Source organism: Clavelina lepadiformis, chromosome 6 (genome assembly GCF_947623445.1).
Source record: "Clavelina lepadiformis chromosome 6, kaClaLepa1.1, whole genome shotgun sequence".
NCBI lineage: Eukaryota > Metazoa > Chordata > Ascidiacea > Aplousobranchia > Clavelinidae > Clavelina > Clavelina lepadiformis.
This window is the reverse complement of record NC_135245.1, coordinates 8,075,854-8,095,918: the sequence shown is the minus strand read 5'-3', so window position 1 is coordinate 8,095,918 and position 20,065 is coordinate 8,075,854. Positions and strand designations below refer to the sequence as shown.

At 35.3% G+C, this 20,065-nt stretch overlaps 1 protein-coding gene across 1 annotated transcript; it reads right to left on the bottom strand.

Annotated features, from left to right (window-relative positions):
• Positions 1–5,261: 5,261 nt before the first annotated feature.
• On the bottom strand, positions 5,262–17,596 carry LOC143461966 (sushi domain-containing protein 4-like). The gene is made up of 9 exons (XM_076959933.1): positions 17,463–17,596; positions 16,961–17,167; positions 13,260–13,448; positions 12,841–13,062; positions 11,458–11,523; positions 8,477–8,626; positions 7,760–7,941; positions 6,752–7,445; positions 5,262–6,444 (listed from the first exon to the last, which is right to left on the bottom strand). Exons 1-9 carry the CDS (start codon positions 17,542–17,544, stop codon positions 6,344–6,346), a joined length of 1,893 nt encoding a protein of 630 aa, XP_076816048.1. The 5' UTR covers positions 17,545–17,596; the 3' UTR covers positions 5,262–6,343.
• Positions 17,597–20,065: the final 2,469 nt, after the last annotated feature.

The window sequence follows — 20,065 nt, the reverse complement described above, 5'->3', positions numbered from 1 at the left end:
CATGCTATGGTTCACTATGGCTGCATCCACCAGGTGAGTTTCCTGTCTAAAAGCTTGAGGCTGGAGATTATATTGACCCCGGTCGTAGTTACGTCGCCTGTCTCGGCCGCGGCTTGTTTGAGATACGGCGAACTTTTCTCCCGTCACGACAACGGACGATGAACTCCATTTGGGGAAGGGGTTGTCGGGCGCTCTCGATTTCCTTATGTTATCGATGACCAGCTCAAACAAATTGGGTCTCAACGGGGTTTGGCAAACAAATTGCTTCCACGGTTCCATTGAAATATGTCGTCTCCACAACTAGCCAGAGAAGCTCTCTTCAATGTTCGTTCAACTTTCCACATACACCCCATGCAACTGGTCCGCTTATGATTCCAGTACAAGTTCATTCGTATGATGACTCGAGAGTATCCAGTGTCTCTCAGTGCTCCGACTACTTTACTTTGACCGACTCGACCTACGGCTGTGGGCCTTTGTTCCTTAATTGTAGGATTGACAGAAGCAGCGTTAATTACCTTTATTTTCTCCCCGGACCTTGTCTCCAACCTTTTTCTTCCTCTTGACTTTCGGAGGTACTTTCTTCTCGCGGCGCACACCTCATACAATGTGGTTCGGCGTATCCTGCTTCTACCTTGACTTGAGGCTAATGACCGTTGGACTGACATTGGTGATCTTCAAGCCGGGGCTCCACCGTATCGCGTATAATGGTCTGGGGACGGTCAGATTGTCTTCCGTCATAGTTGCCTTTTCTCGTTGACCGAAATGGACATTCTGCTGCCTCCTGGTTCAGGCCCTGGCAATTGAAATTTCTGAACTCACCAGCACAGCTTTCCTCATGAGCGGGACCCGAAATTCTTCTGTTGCCGTGCATATGTCATCATTAATCTGCCTTATCTTTAAAGTTAGAAGCCATTGTTTAGTTACGGTAGGAAATTACGTTTATCTATGGTTTCTCTTATATTGTTGTGTGGTACCTAGTGTTGTTGGTGTAAGTGGCTATTGACCGTTTTGGAAATATTATTGTTGCAATATTTCTTTAGAAGGGGCATATGTCAGAATCAGTACGTTTCATATGTAAAGCAGCACAAGCCCCTGATTGTTTTGAAGGTATTTTTCGCTTAAATGGTGTACCGTTTTCTTTGCTGAGCTCATCCTGTTTTTCTGCTTGAAAAAGGGCAGCTAGTTGGTGTGAAGCGGTGCTTCGCATGTCAATTAATCCGTACGTGTTGGTTTTCCGCAGACTGTAGTGTCATTCTAGTTTTGCGGAGCTACTGTAAGCTTCTCCGTTCGGACGTCTGTAAATAAATTGCTCTACCCAGTAATTTACTTGTGACACTCGCTTTGGAATTGAACATTTCCACCAGGAGCACAACACGCGTTAACAGGAGCATAATCTGTTAAGAAGTAAAAGTAAAAGGAATAAATCTCGATATCTAACCTGGTGTAGAAGTGTGTAGCGGCCTGGGTGGCATTTTTAATACCATTACATCATTTCTTGGAAAATTGTTTTCTAGTTATTGATTGAAGTTTATGAACTTGTTTTTTGATAACACTTCAACTGTCGTTTGATATTTGGAAACTTGCTCCGAATAAATTCGTGTGGTACTCTTTTTAGTACGTTCCCAAGTTGTTTTCCAGCACCTTTGCTGAAAAAGTTTTTATTGGAAATGCCCGCTTCGCAACTTTATGCTGATTTATTTATCTACGTGTCAGCTTTAATTCCATGTATCTTCCATAGCCAACATATTGTTCTCCTCGCTGTAGGTATTCTGAAATGCTGCGTTTTTCTTGTCGAACATTTTTATTCCCATCGCTTCACGTTTGATAAGCTCGCACTTCTACCAGCGAGCAGAGGCAGATAGAGAAAATCAGCAGTTTGTTCTGATGTGGGCAACAGCTTAGTTTTTTTGGCTAACTGCCAGCTCGGCATTTTCTCTTAGTTTAACATGGCTGCATTTCGCGGGAGCGAAGGGCAGCAGCGTGTAAGCAAAATATACCGCAAGATATCACGTGAGTTGATAATAAAACAGTACAAGTCAAAGTAATCACGGTTTTATTGACTGAGCACTCTCTACCAGTTAAACATATTACACTTGCAAATATGCTACACTTTACACTAATCACATTGAAATATTAATCAGAACTTTATTAAACCTGCAGTGTTACTAAGACCGAGCGTTATTTAAACAAATCCTGAATCAAGTTAAGTTTATTAATCAATTATGTATTGTCAAATTATGTCGACTACCCGATTGCTTATGTTATCCAACAATCTGAATCGGTGTTTCAAAGCAAAATATCATGTTTCCTTTTTCCTTGGCATCGAACAATTCCCATTGTACATCAACTTTGATGGCAGGGTATCCCTTCAAGATTGCAAGGGTTGAAGTATAGGTGTATGTACCCATTTTTAGTGGACATTTCAGACCACTAGTTATGCAAGCGTTAGGCTGGTTGAGAAAAAATGGCACCCTTATGCTGTCAACAATTCCATAGACCTTGGCAAATATTTTATCACTAGCTTCTTTTGTGGTAAATGTAACGTTCACGGTATAATTTTGTCCTTGGTGTAAAGAGCATGGACTTTTTGTACAGTTTGGAACGCTGACCTTGTTTATTTTTCCGACCTTGGAACCACAGTCTTTGACGGTTATTTCACATCTCACAACATTACAAATTGCCAAAAATCCGATAGCTAACAATATATACTTCATTTTACGGTTGTTGTTTTGTTTTCTAAAAGTTAGGTCTGAAAAACATAAAATTATTATCAAACTGTTTTAATGTTTTATCACAACACCTTAGTATTAATACGTCGAGCTTAATCATCGGTTTGCTTCGGCTATAGCACGATGGACTTACGAACAACTGGATTCCAGACTAAACTTAAAATAGAACTTATACTGCGCGAAGTTGTTTAAAGTTCTTTACAAAAAAGCATGAAAGTGTCTATTTCACTGGAACTAAGCCCATTGTAAATAAAATAAAAAATAAATAATAAATATAGCCTACTGAATAATAAAAATAAATAAAAAAAAACAATAAAAACAGTGAGAGTTCGGTTAACTACTCTACAATGTTCTATTTAAAATATGAGTTTTAAACAGAACTTAGCTGTGCTTCAGTACACGTCTAGGCTACCATTTTTAAGTTTTGTCATCCACAATAAACATAACAGCGAGAAAATTTTTATTCTATTAAATTACCTATGCTTTGACAGAAACTTTTATGCTGGATAACAAAGTTTTAACATAATAGTTCTACTTTGAAGATTTAGCTAAGGTTTAGCATGGCATGTTACAACCATAGTCAATACATTTAATAAATAGTTAAAACATACATTTACCATGGTTGGTTATTTATCATATTTATCATTTATCTGTATTGCCTACGTTATAACATTTAACTTCGGTTAACAAGACAATGTAAAGAATTGCTTCAAACGCACAAATTCTTTCAGTGAAGTAGTGGCAGCCAAAAAATATGTATCGAAACTAAGCTGCCATTATTTCACCAGAAAAAAATGGTACGTTCAAAGATATTTTTTATGGATTCTTTTTACCCTAAGTTAAATGGTCTAACATAGTAACCTAAAGCTAACCAAAAACTATCTTCTAATCAAAATTTAACTTCAATTTAACCCTAAATAGCTGAAATCGACTTTATACATGCCAATTTTCCTAACCTAACTGCCTATCTTTAACTAAGGACTGCGTGTTCTATTTATGGTGAAGTAGTCACTCTGTATCAAATTTCTGACCGGCGCACAACTACACATCAAAGCACCTGCGAAATGAGTGGAAGAACGAATCGATCCAACTCACGCCGGCCATATGAGTGATAATTACAGGAATGCGTTGCTTTGCGAGCAGCGTCTTCCAAAGGCATTTATCCACAAACTGAAGTACAGCAGTGTTATTGGTGACACGTTTTTATATCGACAGCAGAATAATGTCATCACAGGAATCCGTTTAAATGACCTGAATAATTCCATCAAAGCAGAGTGTCTTTGTTTCTGTTGCATATTTGAACTAATTATGCTGTTGGTCTTATTCCGTAATTTTGGTGTTGTTGGGATGTTGATGGTGTTTCTTTGGTGAAAATATACAGTAGTATGGTTGCCCGTATTATTTGTATTGCGTTTTATATTGTACGGTATTATTTATAAAAGGACGAGAATTCCAGAGAATTCTTCACTTTTCTGCAACATTTAATGACTTGAATGCTTTTAATGTCTGCAAAAAGTTTGAGGTTTTTTGCGCATGTCATATCTGAAATAAGACTTCATTAATTGCTGTAGATATCATGAAGTAGCGATTATGACAACTTAATCAGGTAGCTTCATATTAAAACATTTATCTGCGACGCGGAAACTAGTTTCGGAAGTATAACTGCAACTGCATTGTATACTTAAGTAGTCCAGTTACACTACTAACTCTTAATGCATTTCTACCACGAAAATTCATAACATTTCGGCTCGGTAGTGGTAATAATCTCGTCTCGGTGGATGAGTGGTTAGAGGTCTGTGGCCTGTGTTCCGTGTTCTATGCACAGTGGCGATACCTACATTAACCGGAATTTACACAGAGACTATAGAAAGGGATCCAGTAATGAGAAATCATCACCTGTCTTTCTTGGTCCGATGATAAAGGTTTTTACATCATCATACAAATTGAATGTGACTCAAGTAGTCAACTTTTTGTGAAGACTTAATTACTTGAGTTCCTTTTTCGAAGAGTTCTATTAGCATTGAATTGCAGTTGTCTCATCATATTTACTCGTATATACTCCTTTTTGAAGGATTTTCAGCAGCTTCTATGTTGTATAAATTTGTTAAACCAGTAGACTATAAGGCGTGGGTGCTGACGGGGCTCCTGCCCCAAGTACTATTGCAAAAATAGGTCCACACCTTATTAAGTATGCTTATGTAAATATATAGACCCGCGAAAAGCAGATAAAACATATATTTATGAGAACTCAGAGATTAACTTTAAGTTATTTCTCTCAACTGTTGCTTCAAGTGTAACTATATATACGAAATACGTAGCTGTGTGAAGTTTTTGCATCCGTTAATCAGATACCTGTGGTATAGACAAGGGGATAGCTCCTTTACACCCATTGAAGTTGGGACATATCAGTTCGTTCAATTGATTTTCCTTCGCAAGTGATATCTCTATGTTTCTAACTTTTGAAAAACTTTGTTCCAAGACAAAATAGTTAATTGGCTGCCGAATCCATGCCGAAATGAAAAATGGCACAAGTTTCATTTTAAACATTTATTGAAATTTACAGCTTCAGTATAACGAAATATCACCTTTTACAAGCAGACCAAAAAGTCAAACTGGTTGTACATTCTACTGCCATGCAGAATTTAGTTTCACAGTGATTATTCCATTGAAAGTGGAAAGGGCTAAAATAAAATCATACAAAATGGAAAGAGGATCGTTGACAACCAAGAACTCTCAAAAATATTAACTTGTAAACGTCATCGTATTTGTTCTGTCAATTTTGGGCTTGGGATAATTTGTCTTTTAAGTGCTCCGACACCAATTTAAATGCTACTGACAAACATTTCATTACGATAGAGAGTGAAATACCAAAATATCATGAAAATGGGTAAGGTTGAAATAGTTATGTGGTTAAATATATTACCACAACGGTTTATAAAGATTGTTTTCGAATGTTGCGCGATGCCTGGTCACCTCAATACGTTGTAGAAGGAAAAACAACCAACATACATATGTTATAGAAATGTCAATGTCTTATAGAAAATCATGAAGTAGATATAACCGAATACATATGAGCATACACTTCGTTCCACGCTTTCACGTGTTTCCTAAATGCTAACATAATTGTGCTAAATAAGTAAAAGAGCATAAATCGATATTCACAAAAGTAAAAAAAACACAGACATACTGAATAAAAACTGCAAAATTGCAAAGATTAATTAATATTTTTGAGATTAAAAAATAAATCGGAAAGCATTATTACTAAAAATGAAATGGAACACACAATAACCGGACAATAACTGTGTTCAAAAAAATACGATTAGTATTATCATCACATACTATACTACGAAGTTTAAAAATTACAGCAGAAAATGAAAACGCATAAAGATTTTGGGCAATTTTCAAAATATTTTGCATATTGAGACGGTGTATCGGATGCAAGATAAAGTATCCAGTTTTTCACATAGAAATTAGACTAAAATCAACGTAACTCAACTGTGAACTAGCAACACACAAAAGGCTGAGTATCAGTTTGTCAATTGCAATTCCCAGAGATAATTAAATTTAGATCAGGTAATCTATTACCTGATAACGATAGAAAAAAAAGATCATTACTAGACGGTAGAATCAGCTTGACGTTGATTATCCTCATCTAATTGGAACCCGAGAGACAGAGTAGAACCGGCATCGTCCGCAGATGAGACGGTGAACAAATCTAAACAATACCATTATCATAGTTTTCAGGTAAAATTGCAATATTGTACTGAGCCCAAGAACATTACAGTGGTGTATTATTTTACATATGGTGCATGATCTTTGAATACTATATTCATGATAGTAAGACTATGAATTATCACAATTCAGAACATGTATAACTGATTTATGTCGGGTTAGATAAGCCTCAAACTAATTCAAATATCGTTTCACGGATGGGATAAATTTCCCAGATCTGGCACAAACGCGTCTGAAATGTTGTTCGACGCTAAATACTTGTAATAATTAAACATTATTCATAACCTCACCGAGTCCTTGTGATATGCCAGTGAAATCGACATTGCCTGTTTCGCCACTTGCTGTCGACGGCTGGGAATTTGCTGACTCAATTGATGTGTCACCAAGATTCTGTTGCTTTTTGTGTTCTAAAGTCGTCTTTGCTGTTTCTACAAAATCATTACGAGTTTGCCTCGACGATATCAACGGTGCCGTAATACTGTCATTGGATGAACAACTCAGCGTTGGCGACGCCGCCACTTTGCTTCGACTCGTAAAATTTGAGTCGTCGTTAACTGGCACAAAGTCGTCTTCAAAGCCTCTCACTTCGTGTAAATTGAGTCCGCTAGGCCCGGGATTGTCTTCGTCATAACTATGGCCATTGGGTGTCGGTAACGGACTACTGGGTCGAGGAGGATTGTTAACGTAGACGTTCAATGGCCTGGGAACTGGCAGTACTGATGCACCTGGCCCCTGGAATCCATTCGTGTTTAAAACAATCGGAGAGTCAATAGACGAACTTGCTTGTATCGTTATAACATCGTCTAAGGAAGGATTATTTTCAGGGGGTCTTGTTATACCTGTACCGGCAGGTACACTTTCACTTGATGAGTGGGAATCAGAATTTCTTTGGTTGTACCAATCGCACCAGTTTTGTCCATTCGACGCAGTTGCTTCCTCATATGTCGGTAAAATGACGCGTTGACCGTTGATGATTAGCTCGTTCTAAACAATAATAAAAGATAAAACTAGTAATATTACAAGCTTACCTACCAATTAGAGAATTGATTTCTGATGTACCCAAAAACATTTTCAGTGCAACGCTACTGCGCTGTTCATTTACCACTAACGTTCAACCGGTCACAGAATAAAAATGAAACAAGTGAAATTATGGAGTGCAATTTTATTTTTCAAATAAACGAATCATATTTGAAACTAAAGCATCTTACGATATCGATATCGGCGATATTTGAAATTAAAGCATCTTAACTACGATATAGACAACGGGCATTTAAATAAATAAATGAAATAAATCCTACCTCATCTTCCCGGAGGTCCCTCCACCTCCGCTTGATATCCTTGAGATGAGGTTTGCAGAAAGCAAGAACGATGACAACAAGAAGAAGACCAAGAACTCCCGTCGACACTCCGACTACCGTCTTTACCATATCATCCGATAAAGGAGTAGAACCCGATCTGGGAGGGGCAAGTGTGGTTTCGTCTGCAAACAAAAGGAGTGTGACACAATGTTTCGAGATCAAGCAAGAACTGCAAGGGGTTTGGAGTTAGGCTTTTTAGAGTTAATAGAGACAATATAACTTGATATTTTATACTTTTACATAAAACTCAATGCCACAACGCTCTTTTGGAAAGTCTGTCTTCGTAAAGGAATTCGCAAGTCTAGCAACGTGCACTGGAAGAACATAAACTCTAATAATCATTTTTTCAATACAATCGACAAAATGTCTAAAATAAGTCGTAATCCAGCACAAAACGTGACATCGAAATGTTTGCAAACGAAGTACAATTACATGCAGGATGTGACGTAAAAGAATAGTACGCAGTGTTCGGTGTAATATTTTCCTCCAGGCATGAATAATGCACCTATCGAGGAAGCAATAACTGACTTTACTGAGGCGGTCATCAACACATGGAAAGCAAAGTTCCAACCAAGCGTTATTCGTCATAGGCAGTCTGTCGCTACCATGGTGCAAGGACTACCAACTGCACGCGCTTTAGGAGGCATCTTGACTAACCTAAGACACATTTCGGGACAGTCTGGCTCGACCAAACGCCGTTTTCTGTACATTCCATGTCTACATGACCACCTTCTACTTTGTACCCTTTCTCGCATTGGAATTGAACACTTCCGCCAGGAGCGCAACACGCATCATCAGGAGCAGAATCTGTTAAGCAATAAAAGTATAAGGAATAAATTTCGACTTTTGAAAAATGAACTTGTACGGGGTTAAAACGCCGATATACCATACAATAAACTTTCAACAAATTCAAAATTTAAGAGATGCTGTTTTTCTAGAAACTGAAGTGAATTAAAAGTAAATCATTACCTCTGCATAATAAGCATTTATTTTTATACCACGGCAAGATGCGATATTGGGACGAAGCGTCAAGCAAACTAGTGAGGGGGCTACGTAAAAACGATGATCAACGATTAAATCAAGTTTGCATGTAAGCAATTCTAGAACACGAGTGACAGGAGCAAAGATTTAACGCGCTGAAAAGTGGTATTCAGTACAAAGAATTCGTCATTGCCTGTACTTAGTAACACAATACGTGGATGTCTAGATTCAAAATTGAACGCGCTTCAAATTGCATAACCACGGTTGTAGGAAATACGTCAAGAAACAATCATCCTGCTATGTTCTTACGTGACAACTGACAACAATGAACAAAACGAAAAGAAAGTGAACTATATTTGCGAAACTACCACGTATATTGCTCAAAGTATATTAATTAAATGGAAAGAATTCTGTAGTAGTTCGTGTAGTATTTAATTCTCCTTTTAACGGTCTTTGGGAGTTTCGGTGACCAGACTGTTAAAATATTTATGTTCAAGCTAAGCCTGACCCTGGCGTTTGTTTAAAAGCCTTCGGCGTTTGAAAACGTCAAACATTTATTTTAATGACAGAGCGAACACAGGAGCTAAAACATATTTATAGCAGCTCTGGCTTATATTTTCGTTCTGCGAGTGGTAACTCAACACTTAACGTGCCTAAATAATATGCCTTGTATGCCATTTAATTTTTTTTATTTACTTTAAATAAATAAATAACTAATTAAATAACACTTCCTAATTTAAAACTTTCGCAAGTGTCTATATTACCGGTATACATTTATTAAGCAAAGTCTCACAGGCCCTTTCGAGTTCTAAGGCGATAACAACAAAAGAACAAAAAAGTTGTCTCTTATACGATAAACGATATATGTGATCAAGCGCAAGGCATGCTTAACAAGAATAAAAAGGAAACCAAAGATCTTGAAAGCATGGTAATAAGATCACAAAAATCTAGTCATCAACCATAGTCTGTGCACTGTACATTGTATTGAACAAGAAAAAACACTGGAAATGTGTGAGGAAATCGAGGTCTGATGAATGACTGTTATTCTTGTACGTGAAATACAATGTCTGTGGAGTAAAATATAAAGCAAGCTCACTCTGGTTTTAATTTTATATTTTACTCTACACTTGCCAGTGCAACTTAGCCGTAACAGTGATCGCTTGCTATTTAATAGCCGATGCTGAGAAGTTTTTTATATCCAGGTTTTAGACAAACTTTTATCCTTATATACGTCTGAATACAAATCAAAACAGTGCTGTGGATAAAACAAAGTGCTCAAAAAGTAAAAATGGGAACAGTGCCAATGTGCCATCTGGGTTTATTCAAGACTTTTGTTAAACGGTTTGGTTATGCACCTTAACCTTTTGTTTTAACAAAACTGAGACGCTATGATCGAGAAAAACATATTGTCGAAAATTTATGAATATTAGAAAATCATTTTGTTGACAGCATATCCAGACATCGCTTATTCTACTGTCAATTCCTTTTTAGATGTATGTGATATTAAGCGGAACTACAACCATATAGCATTCTAAATCAATATGAGCTAGCCATAAAATTTAATTTTGAAATATTCTCATGTGATTGGAAGCAATTATATAACTTTAAAAGGAGCTACAAACTTTATTACTCATAAAAAGTTAATGTACACAGATGAACTATCCAGATTATGGTAAACTTTTCTTTCCACAAAACCTATTTCTATTATTATCATGATAGCAAAAAGCAATATCCAAGTGCCTAACCAAAAGTAAGAAAGTATTATACTCATAGCCTCATATTGACAGGCATTCACACAACAGTGTAATATTAAGCATCCATGGGGGTGCGTTTTTATATCAACCACAGATCGTTACCATCACAGAAATAATTTCAAAATGGCCCTAGTAATTCCGTCATAGCAATATGTTCCCCAAGTATCTTTTCAATGCTTAACTAACTCTCTTATTTTAAGTCAACATAGCATCATTAGCATTTGCTTAAGTTAGTATTTTATATTTTTATATTCTTGAATTATATATGTTATATATACTAGGTTAATGTGCTTTACTACAGCAACCATCACAGTGTATATAAAGCTAGTAGTAGCGGTATAGTAGTGGCAACGTAACGGTGCCGGTGACATTTTTAATTGTGATACCGTACCATCATTTACAGAAAATCAAAAAGAAACCTTAGTTATTAAATATATCAATCTACATTATGGTCACCACTCGCCACATTTTAAATATCATTTCTGATTCTGTCCAATTGCTTTTTTAAATTTTAGAGTATTTAGACAAAGACCTTAGTAAAGCCATAAACAGATTTCATGGAAACCCAAATGACAAGAAGCATGTGAGTACACCTGAAGCAAAAATACTGAAAACAGCTATGCTGAAGCATCCTTGCTACCGTTACTTCATTATAACATGCCACATCCTTGTTACATTGTTTAATCGTTTGTGTGATGTTACTGTGAAATTCATAAATTTCTCAGCTCTTATCAAAATTTAGTTCTTTTCAGATCATTTGTCAAAAAAATTAGAGTTAAAAAGTGGGGTAATCAGCCAACACATTTTACTGCCAATTAAAAATTCATGATGCCAGAAAGTAGCTACCGGTACCAAGATTTAATCGTCCAAAATTCTATGGCTAATTTATAATATATATAATACCTGTTTTCAAGCAACAGAGGAAAAGTCCATGCATGACATGTGTGGGGTTAGTACAATATGCAGAAACTGTGAACAAAAGTACAAACTGTGAATAAAAAGTGCATAGAAAATATCTAATAAATTATCAAATAATTTATGACCCACTTAATACCATCGCAATAAATCAACACAAAACTAAAATATCAATGACATTTGTATTTAAAGATTGCAAAAACATCTAATAGAAATATGCTTAACTTACATGATCTATGCAGTGTGGGTGTCATTGGTTATTCTCAATAAGTTAACAATGAAGTTAAAGTCGGGTTTAGCAACTTTATTTAAATCTATATTTGTTCTTGTCACCTTGCGCATCACAGGAAACATTAAGTTATTCCAGATTGTACTGTATTTATGATATGTTTACAAAAAACACGAAATAAAAGAAATATATTGTAACTGTGAGTAAGTATGCCACAATTATTTTTGTGTTTAGTGTTTCAACTGCAACAGTTTGTTACAGCATCACTATTTCAACTTTACCCAAGTTATTCTTCCAGAATTATTGTCACTGGACTACAAGTGCCAATACCATACACTAGTTACCTTTATGATTTTACTTAATCTCATGAAATATTAGCGCAGTGTTATAAATATATCGCTGATAGTGTCACTTGCCACTGCTTAACCTAGAATAAAATCAGCATGCACTCTGATGACTGCACCAATACCAGCAACTTATGCATACAACAACACTAAAACAGCATTTTTTGCATGGGTACATATGTATGCATAATATGAGTCAACAGATTACACTGTATCATTTCTTACGCATAGTGACCTCATTTACCTTATATAACAATATGATATCACACGTGGCTGTCAGTTAATTTTATGGTAAATACACCAAAAATGAGACACATACAAAAGATGGTCATAATCCTGATCTAAATGATCACGAGTGACCGTGCTATACCTGGCTAGAAATGGCCTCTGCATTTGAATTTGGACAACATTTTATAAGGCAAATTTAATTACAGGTTTAAATTCAGTGAAGTCACTTCAGCAATCTGCCGAACACTATGTTTTTAGCTCGTAACAGAAAAACGTTGCAGACCCCTGATGGCCTGACACAGCATGTATATTTGATAAAATATAACGGTCTTTCTAAGAGCATAATAACTCTGAGAAATTTTTGTACAATTATATATTTAGAAATTATTTTTCATAATCAGGTACCACTAGTAAGCACACAAACAATTCATGCAAAAACTAAAACTCAGCAAAATATTTATAAAATAATTTGCAAACATATATAGTTTGCATGCTAAATTACAATGCAGCTGTAAAGTCAACATGTGGTAGTAGTCACCGTAGCAATATAATTAAATACTCAACACATACCACACTGGGGTGTAACATTGCTCCAATTTCCTTTAGAACAAACACGTGTGTTCACATCAGGCTTTAACTGATACCAATCATCACACTTGTATATAGCTTCTGAATCAGGTGGCCATTGTAATGAAACTTTTGATGTGTGATATTCAATTGAATTATGCATATCTCGTGAATATATCTTAACACTGCCATTCTCTGGGTCCCTCAAATCAGAACAATTTTTTTCTGCAAATTAAACAAGTAAGCAATGTCTTCAGATTTATTTATACCGCATGCCAGCTTAGTTTAGTTTAGTTCAACCAAGCAATATAGTAGTTTTGTTGTGAAGACTAAGCGAGCCTTTCAATGCACTTCTGAGTTTTACCTGAAATTATCAATAACCAACACTCCAACAGCATAATTGCTTTGTAATTTATTCTTACCAACACAGTACAGTTGATTGGAACCCGATGACCATTCACCGTTGCTTAAGCAAGTCAATGTAGGAGGTGAGAAATCTAACACATAACCTGACCAACAGACTATGTCGCTTTTGTGAATGGTAGTTCCTTCATAAAACAGCCCTCCTGTATAATTCCCATGCCAAATAATCAAATCAGGACACTGGGTTTCTGAAAAAAATATTAATTAACTAGAGATTGACAAAATGCAATCACCATGTGATTCAGAATATGAGCGGAAATTAAAAACCTTAAACATAGAAAAGAATGATAAAACCAGGAAGTGAGAACCGTTGTTAAATAAAAAGTTTACAATAAGGTAGAATGCAAGCATGAACACGGCTAAGATTACAAAAAATAATGTACTGAAAAAAAAGGCTCTTGCTACTAAAGGACGATATTTTCCAAAACTCCAGGAACACATCATAACAACATTTTGATGCATTTCATTCTTGCCAGGCGCCAACACCAATTTCATTCAGAATAGAAAATCGTCAAGTTTAATGTCAAATTAGATTTATATGATATTTTGTATCTTTAAAGGACCAAGTGGAAAAATCTTTTCGTGATAAAATTCAAGTCAAACCAAATGAAAAATATGTTCTTATTTTCACTAGCCCAGTGGTCTGGTTACCAAACTTTTCATTCTTTTGGAACCCTTTGAAAACCTATGAACACCCAAAAATTACTGGCATTTCAAACAACCGAGCAATTCTAAAACACATTCAATGCACAATAGAACAATTCTGGAGTTTATTCTAATACTTATGCCTGTTTTTGATGAGGCTTCACACCGATAACAAATCTCTCCTTTATTTTATTGGCAAAAACCTATTGCTTCGCCGCATACATGTGAAAACCTGACTATTGCAAAATTAATTTGTGAAGGTGATTATAATTACAAGCATAATCATTGTGTTTGCATTAAAGTAAGCATGACAATATTCGGTCAATATGATCTGCAGTTGTTTTATTATGTAACAGAATAAATGCCATTTTCTTGCAAACCATGAATCGTGTGGTGTGAAGTAGAACGTATATTACAAGATAAACGTAACCTTGTGACCAATTATTATATTTTTGTTCTTATAAGCAAGTAAATTTTGTTTAATTTTTACGGCGCCCCTGACCAAATCTCGTTTACCTAGTTTGGTAACCGCTGCATTAACACATACAATAAAGATTAAATTACAAAAGGCAATTTTACAACAGAATAGTCAAAGTTTCCCACTAATCTTTATACAAACACAGGCCTTTCCTGATTCCTATACTGGTTCACTGTGCAGAATGATATGTCCACAACACAAGCAAGATGACCAAGTACTCCATACAACATGCATTTTGCAATTTATTAAAAGTCTGGCTTCCTAATTGTGTTTTGCTTATCAGAAGGCTAAGTAATAAAGCAAGCTTGTCATTCTGTAAAAAAGGGGGAAGCCAATCACTAAAACAAGTTTGGAGATCAAGAAATAAAATTTGCACACTTGATGAATTTTAGTAACAAATACAAAATAAAAAATCATCGGGAACACATGCTCCCAAGATTTTATCCTGACGTCATGAGAGAGCCTTTCCATGCAAACTTTCCAAGTTGGAAGCATTTTGACAATTTTATTATGATTTTATACATTTTTTACAGAATGTTTACAGCAACGAGTTAAGTAAATATGTAAAATAGATATTGTGGAAGTTATTCAAGTGATTTTCATTATAAAAATTGTCAGAGTTTAAATATTAGGGGTAATGTATATACAATAAATACTTCTTCAGGCATGTTGATTGCTGGGTTTATGAAAAATATTCTCTCTTTATATAAAGTTGAAAAGATTATTTCTCGATCAAGATCTTCTGTAAAACTTGAGATAATTTTTTTTAAATGTATATACTTGACATGATTATAATGTTAGAAATGGAAAAAGTAGTCTGTTGGTGAGTCTACATCAAACCCAAACCCACTCTCACAATTTGAAAATTAATTGAGGACAAGGATAAATTTTCAGAAAGTAACTTTGATCTTCTTGAAACTCGGAAGGTGAAAGAGCTAGAAGGCTACTTAGTTCAAGAGATGGCGGGAAAGGTAAGTAATTTGTTTATTTAACAATTTTTAAAAATTAGGTATATATGTAATGTTTAATAAATATCATTCATAAGGTTGAGCTGCAATTTACAGAGTATGTGTTTGCAATAAACGCCACAAAAGGAAAATTGCAGTTAGACTCCTCATTTCTGCAATATCCTATCATGTCTAGTAAATCTTCTACTTTGGTATTACTTAGGGATAGGCCAAACACAAGCCTCAGTAACTTCTCAGTAAGTGATCTTACATATCTGAACCTCACTTCCAGATTTCCCCCAACATTAATTTTTTATGCAAATAAACACGACGTTTATTGTTGACAGAAATTTTTTTTTAAAAGAATTTAAATAATTATGTCGCTTTGTAAGGTTTGCTGTCAATCACTAAACGGTTAGTTATTGTTTGACATTTAGTATCGGTAACGAAAATTTTTTCTTCTTTAGAGAAAAAGACACAAAGTGATAGTCACTAAACAAAACGATATTGGGAAAAGCTGTATTAAATAAGTGACAGATAACCTACAAAGAGCGATACTTGTAAAACCATATCAAATACAACCAGTAATTTTAATGCAAATGTTCTCTTGTTCCACTTCTGGCTACCGGCAGCTGTTTGTACACTCACGGTAGGCGTTATTAAAATCATATGTGATGCCCAGGAGTGTCACGAGTACTACACTGAATCTTTCATGGTTAATTTATTTGAAGAACCTACAACTTGTAGTGAGAGTATATATAATACACCAGTTTAGGCTCCTGAAAGATCAATCTCACAATCTATGTATGTCAAATGCTTTCATTTCATACATATGTTATTTAAATGTAAATATTGATCCTTGCTTCAGGCCTCCAAAAATGCAATTACTAAAATTAAATATAGTGTTTGATCTCCAAATCTAATATAAATACAAGCTGATGATGATGTTAAGTACTCTTAGTCTTTCTGTAAGTTACTTTAATTGGAACGATTCACATTTCAAAGTAGTCCACTAGCTCTTTACACGTACCAAGTCTTAAAAGGATCAAAGGTGGACACAGGACAACATCCAACCATAAACATTCACATATTTCTGTTATTTAATTTCCTAATGAGTATGTTGTGGCTTCAAGATCAGTAAACAAATGTTTTTTTTCACTTCTAATTGTCTTGTCTTATTAACTACTTTAAAACAAAAGTCGACCCCAAGCTTCATTACAATTCTTTAATTTGAAATGATCCTTATGACTTCACATAAAATAAGAATTTTTTCTGTCATCGCAGCATGCCAAAAGTCAGCATAAATTATGCTGCAATATTTTAAAATCTTGGACAAATTTTGTCTCAAAACAACCAAAAGAATTTAGCTAAAATGAATTATATTTACTTTAGTCATAGATATAAGCATTCCAATAAAATATAAAAAAATTCAGAGTAGTTAGGTGTTGTGGGCCTAAACAAAAAACATTATTCTATTCATTAGTTTACTCAAGAGATAATTACACAGTGTATCAAGCTCAGACTTTCAGTACAGTACAGTGCGATATATACGAAATGTGATTTTGCAAGAAAGTCAGAATTATGTAAATCTATAAGGACATCGTTATGTTATTGAAGACAACTTAGATACTTTTTTCACATGATGGTGGAAATGCTGGAACCCACGAACAAGAACCATCATCTAAAAGTGAACAGGTTTGAGTGGCATTATCAGGAACCAACTTATAGTTTTCGTCACAGCTGTAGCGCAGCACTGACTTCTCAAAATATGGTTTATCTGACAATTGTGGTGATCGAAAACCATGCTCTGGTATATAACCAGGGTCAACACAATGGCCTGAATAAAAACAAAACATGATACATGTAACATATGTTATATGGCCAACTAAAGTAGACTCTGCTTATTATGACCAGTTGACCACCTTGGGACTAGACCATTTTGGTTATAATATCCAAATGGTCACAATAACCAAAGCTGTTACATCATCGTTTAACCATATCAGGATAGATACAGTTAAGCAGAAAATGATTATTTGATGTTCATTACTCATAGATATTTTGCTATTAGAATTAGTTATAAAAGGTCTAGGCTCAAGCTTGATATTAAAGATAATGACAATCATCAAACGTACCTTGCGCTTGTATAGTTACAATCTTAAAAAGTACCAACAAAACAGCATGTTTGAGACTAATCCATTTTTGCCATAATTTCATTTTCAACGTAGTTCATCAGATAATGTTAAATGACTGCCTAACTAACCTACTTTAAAAATCAAAAAATGGTAAATTTTATTTTTTCGTACGTACAGTAGTAATTTGCATTTGCAGGCTTATTTCGGTCAAACCAAACATCAGTTTAAACTGAATAAAAAAGCTGTTGTCTATCATCTGCACTGTCACAGTGAAAACATCAACCAGTCATGCAATCTGTGTAAGCCTGTTCACTATACTATGTGTTGTTTGTGCACACCCAGTTATTTTAAAAAAATGGTTGCCAACAATCTACGCTCACTTTCTCAACACCATCCTCATCAGTCACCACATATTTCAGTCAAGCGATTGAAACTTTTCCTTTTTACATTTTACTACCCCTGTTAACTGTATTTAATTTTACATAGAAGATTGCCATATATAATATTATGTCCACATACTTAAAATGAAATGTGCTTTGACATCATTTGCTACCTCTCTAATACCGTATGGAACACAGGCACAGAATAATCACTTAAGCCAAAACAAGAAAAGTTATAGATTTATATATTGGCATTTAAGCTAGTTATGATTTGTTAATATCTCGCTGGGTAAAACAAAGACATAGGGACAGTGCAAAATAAGAAATGTGATAGTCCTTTATCTAGTCTGATTTTGGAGAAAAGAGTTGCCTGCAGCAAGCTAGCAAATATACATAGTGATCTTGGTATCGTAGCAAAACAGGCCTGTGGTGACGTTGATAGATCTGTATACCAAAAAAATGAGCAGTATAAAAAATGAAAGAAATTAACAGACTGGAGATATCCACTTAGTGGGTCTATTGCACAAGTACACAACTACATGAAGCATAGGTATACAAAACCGATACCTCAGTTTGCTACGGTACCGCACAAAACTATATTTGCTTATGTGTTTCGCTGCAAACAACATTAGTATTTAGGGTCTAGTGCGGAAGTACATAACCAAATAGTGTCACAATTTGAGTAGCTGGGGTCTGAGTATACAAATGTCAGAATGTACCCTGTGTTTGTGCACTTGCACACTAGATCCCATTTTTATTGGCAGTGAAGCCAACATGCCACAAACAAAAATTGATCACATACTAAATTTAATACCTTTACCTGAAAGTTATAATGTATAACATTGGAATATTTGCTTTCAGGTGATTTGGTAAACACGTCAATGTCGCCAACTAATCTAAAACAATGTTTCTCAACAGCCGGTCTGCAAACCAGTACTGCTTCGTGTTAAATTTTTGTCGATATGTCACAAGCTACACGTACTACTTTTTATCAGTGCTTGAAATTCCTTCATGGCCACATCATACATTCAAGGAGAAGTAAGTGTAAGTCGTCATGGTTTAGTCATGATGCTGCATATTGTTGTGATCATTAAAATTTAAAAAGACAAATCACGTTGAAACGTGGTAAAGTGCATTGTAAAAGAAAATTGAGGTATTTTTTTCCAACTACCCAGCAAGTTTGTTGCTAGGATAGGTGCGTCTGTGCGTAGGAAGCACAACCACAACAATTCGCGTGTATATAGGCCTAGGCCTAGTTGCACTCAGAAATCTCCAAATTCTTTTAGTCTTTACAATTAATTCTTCAATGACTGATCTTTCTTCTATACACAATATATGAAGACATGTACTGTTTATGTAGAGTCGGTCTGCATTTCATGAGAGAACTCGCCAAGACCCTAAGTACAGACCAACAAACTCAGATTTGCAACTGCTGGTAACGTAACAGCAGCTAATCAAGTGTGTACCTATCCAATCTTTATCCAGTGCATGGTGTTGGTATAGTATGAAACCATATGATAATCTTAATCTTTAGGCCGCCACTGCTTCAACGGAAAAAGCCGTGTAAAATTTTCTGTTTGTTAAATAGCCCAACTGATTTATTTTCTATGTGACAACGTACAATTAATACAAACTGCATACAGCCTGCACTGGGACTACACATAAGGATAACCTTTCCAATAGCTAAATATTCCAATAACTTTACACTGCAACTCCGAATACGTTAGGGTAATTTAGACAATTAAAACTTTTTATGCACATCTTTTTAACTTAGCTTATTGACTTCAGTTTCCTTCACAACATCGGTCAAGAAACTATGCCTTTTATCCCGTTTCTTTTCTTTTCTTTTTTTACCTACGATTTCTATGACGCCCCAAGGATAATGATAATAAGGTCTTCACATTTAAGTCTTTCTTTCTTTTACGTCCAACCGTTCCATTAAAAAGATTTGTATTTCACCTGCTTTCTCTAAGCGACTCATATCTTCTTTATTCAAAATTTAGCAAAGGTACCTCACACCAACGATATAAAGAACATTCACATTCTCAACATTCTTTATATCGTTGGCAGTGCTGGATTTACCAATAGGCTACGCAGGCTGAAGCCTAGGGCCTCGAAATTCAATTTCGAAGTTTGGGATTGATGCCGCTTTAATTGCTTTAGAGAACCTTACGTCTTATGTTTAGGGCAGGGGTTCGTTTTTTGGGCATTTTGACACCTTTG

Excerpts from the sequence above, each read along its gene's own strand:
- LOC143461966 (XM_076959933.1), bottom strand. The coding sequence starts at position 17,544 with ATGAAATTATGGCAAAAATGGATTAGTCTCAAACATGCTGTTTTGTTG. Across the intron at positions 8,627-11,457 it reads CCTCTGTTGCTTGAAAACAG|ATTCTGCTCCTGATGATGCG; the intron begins GTATTATATATA and ends ATTGCTTAACAG. Across the intron at positions 6,445-6,751 it reads TGGCATATCACAAGGACTCG|ATTTGTTCACCGTCTCATCT; the intron begins GTGAGGTTATGA and ends GGTATTGTTTAG.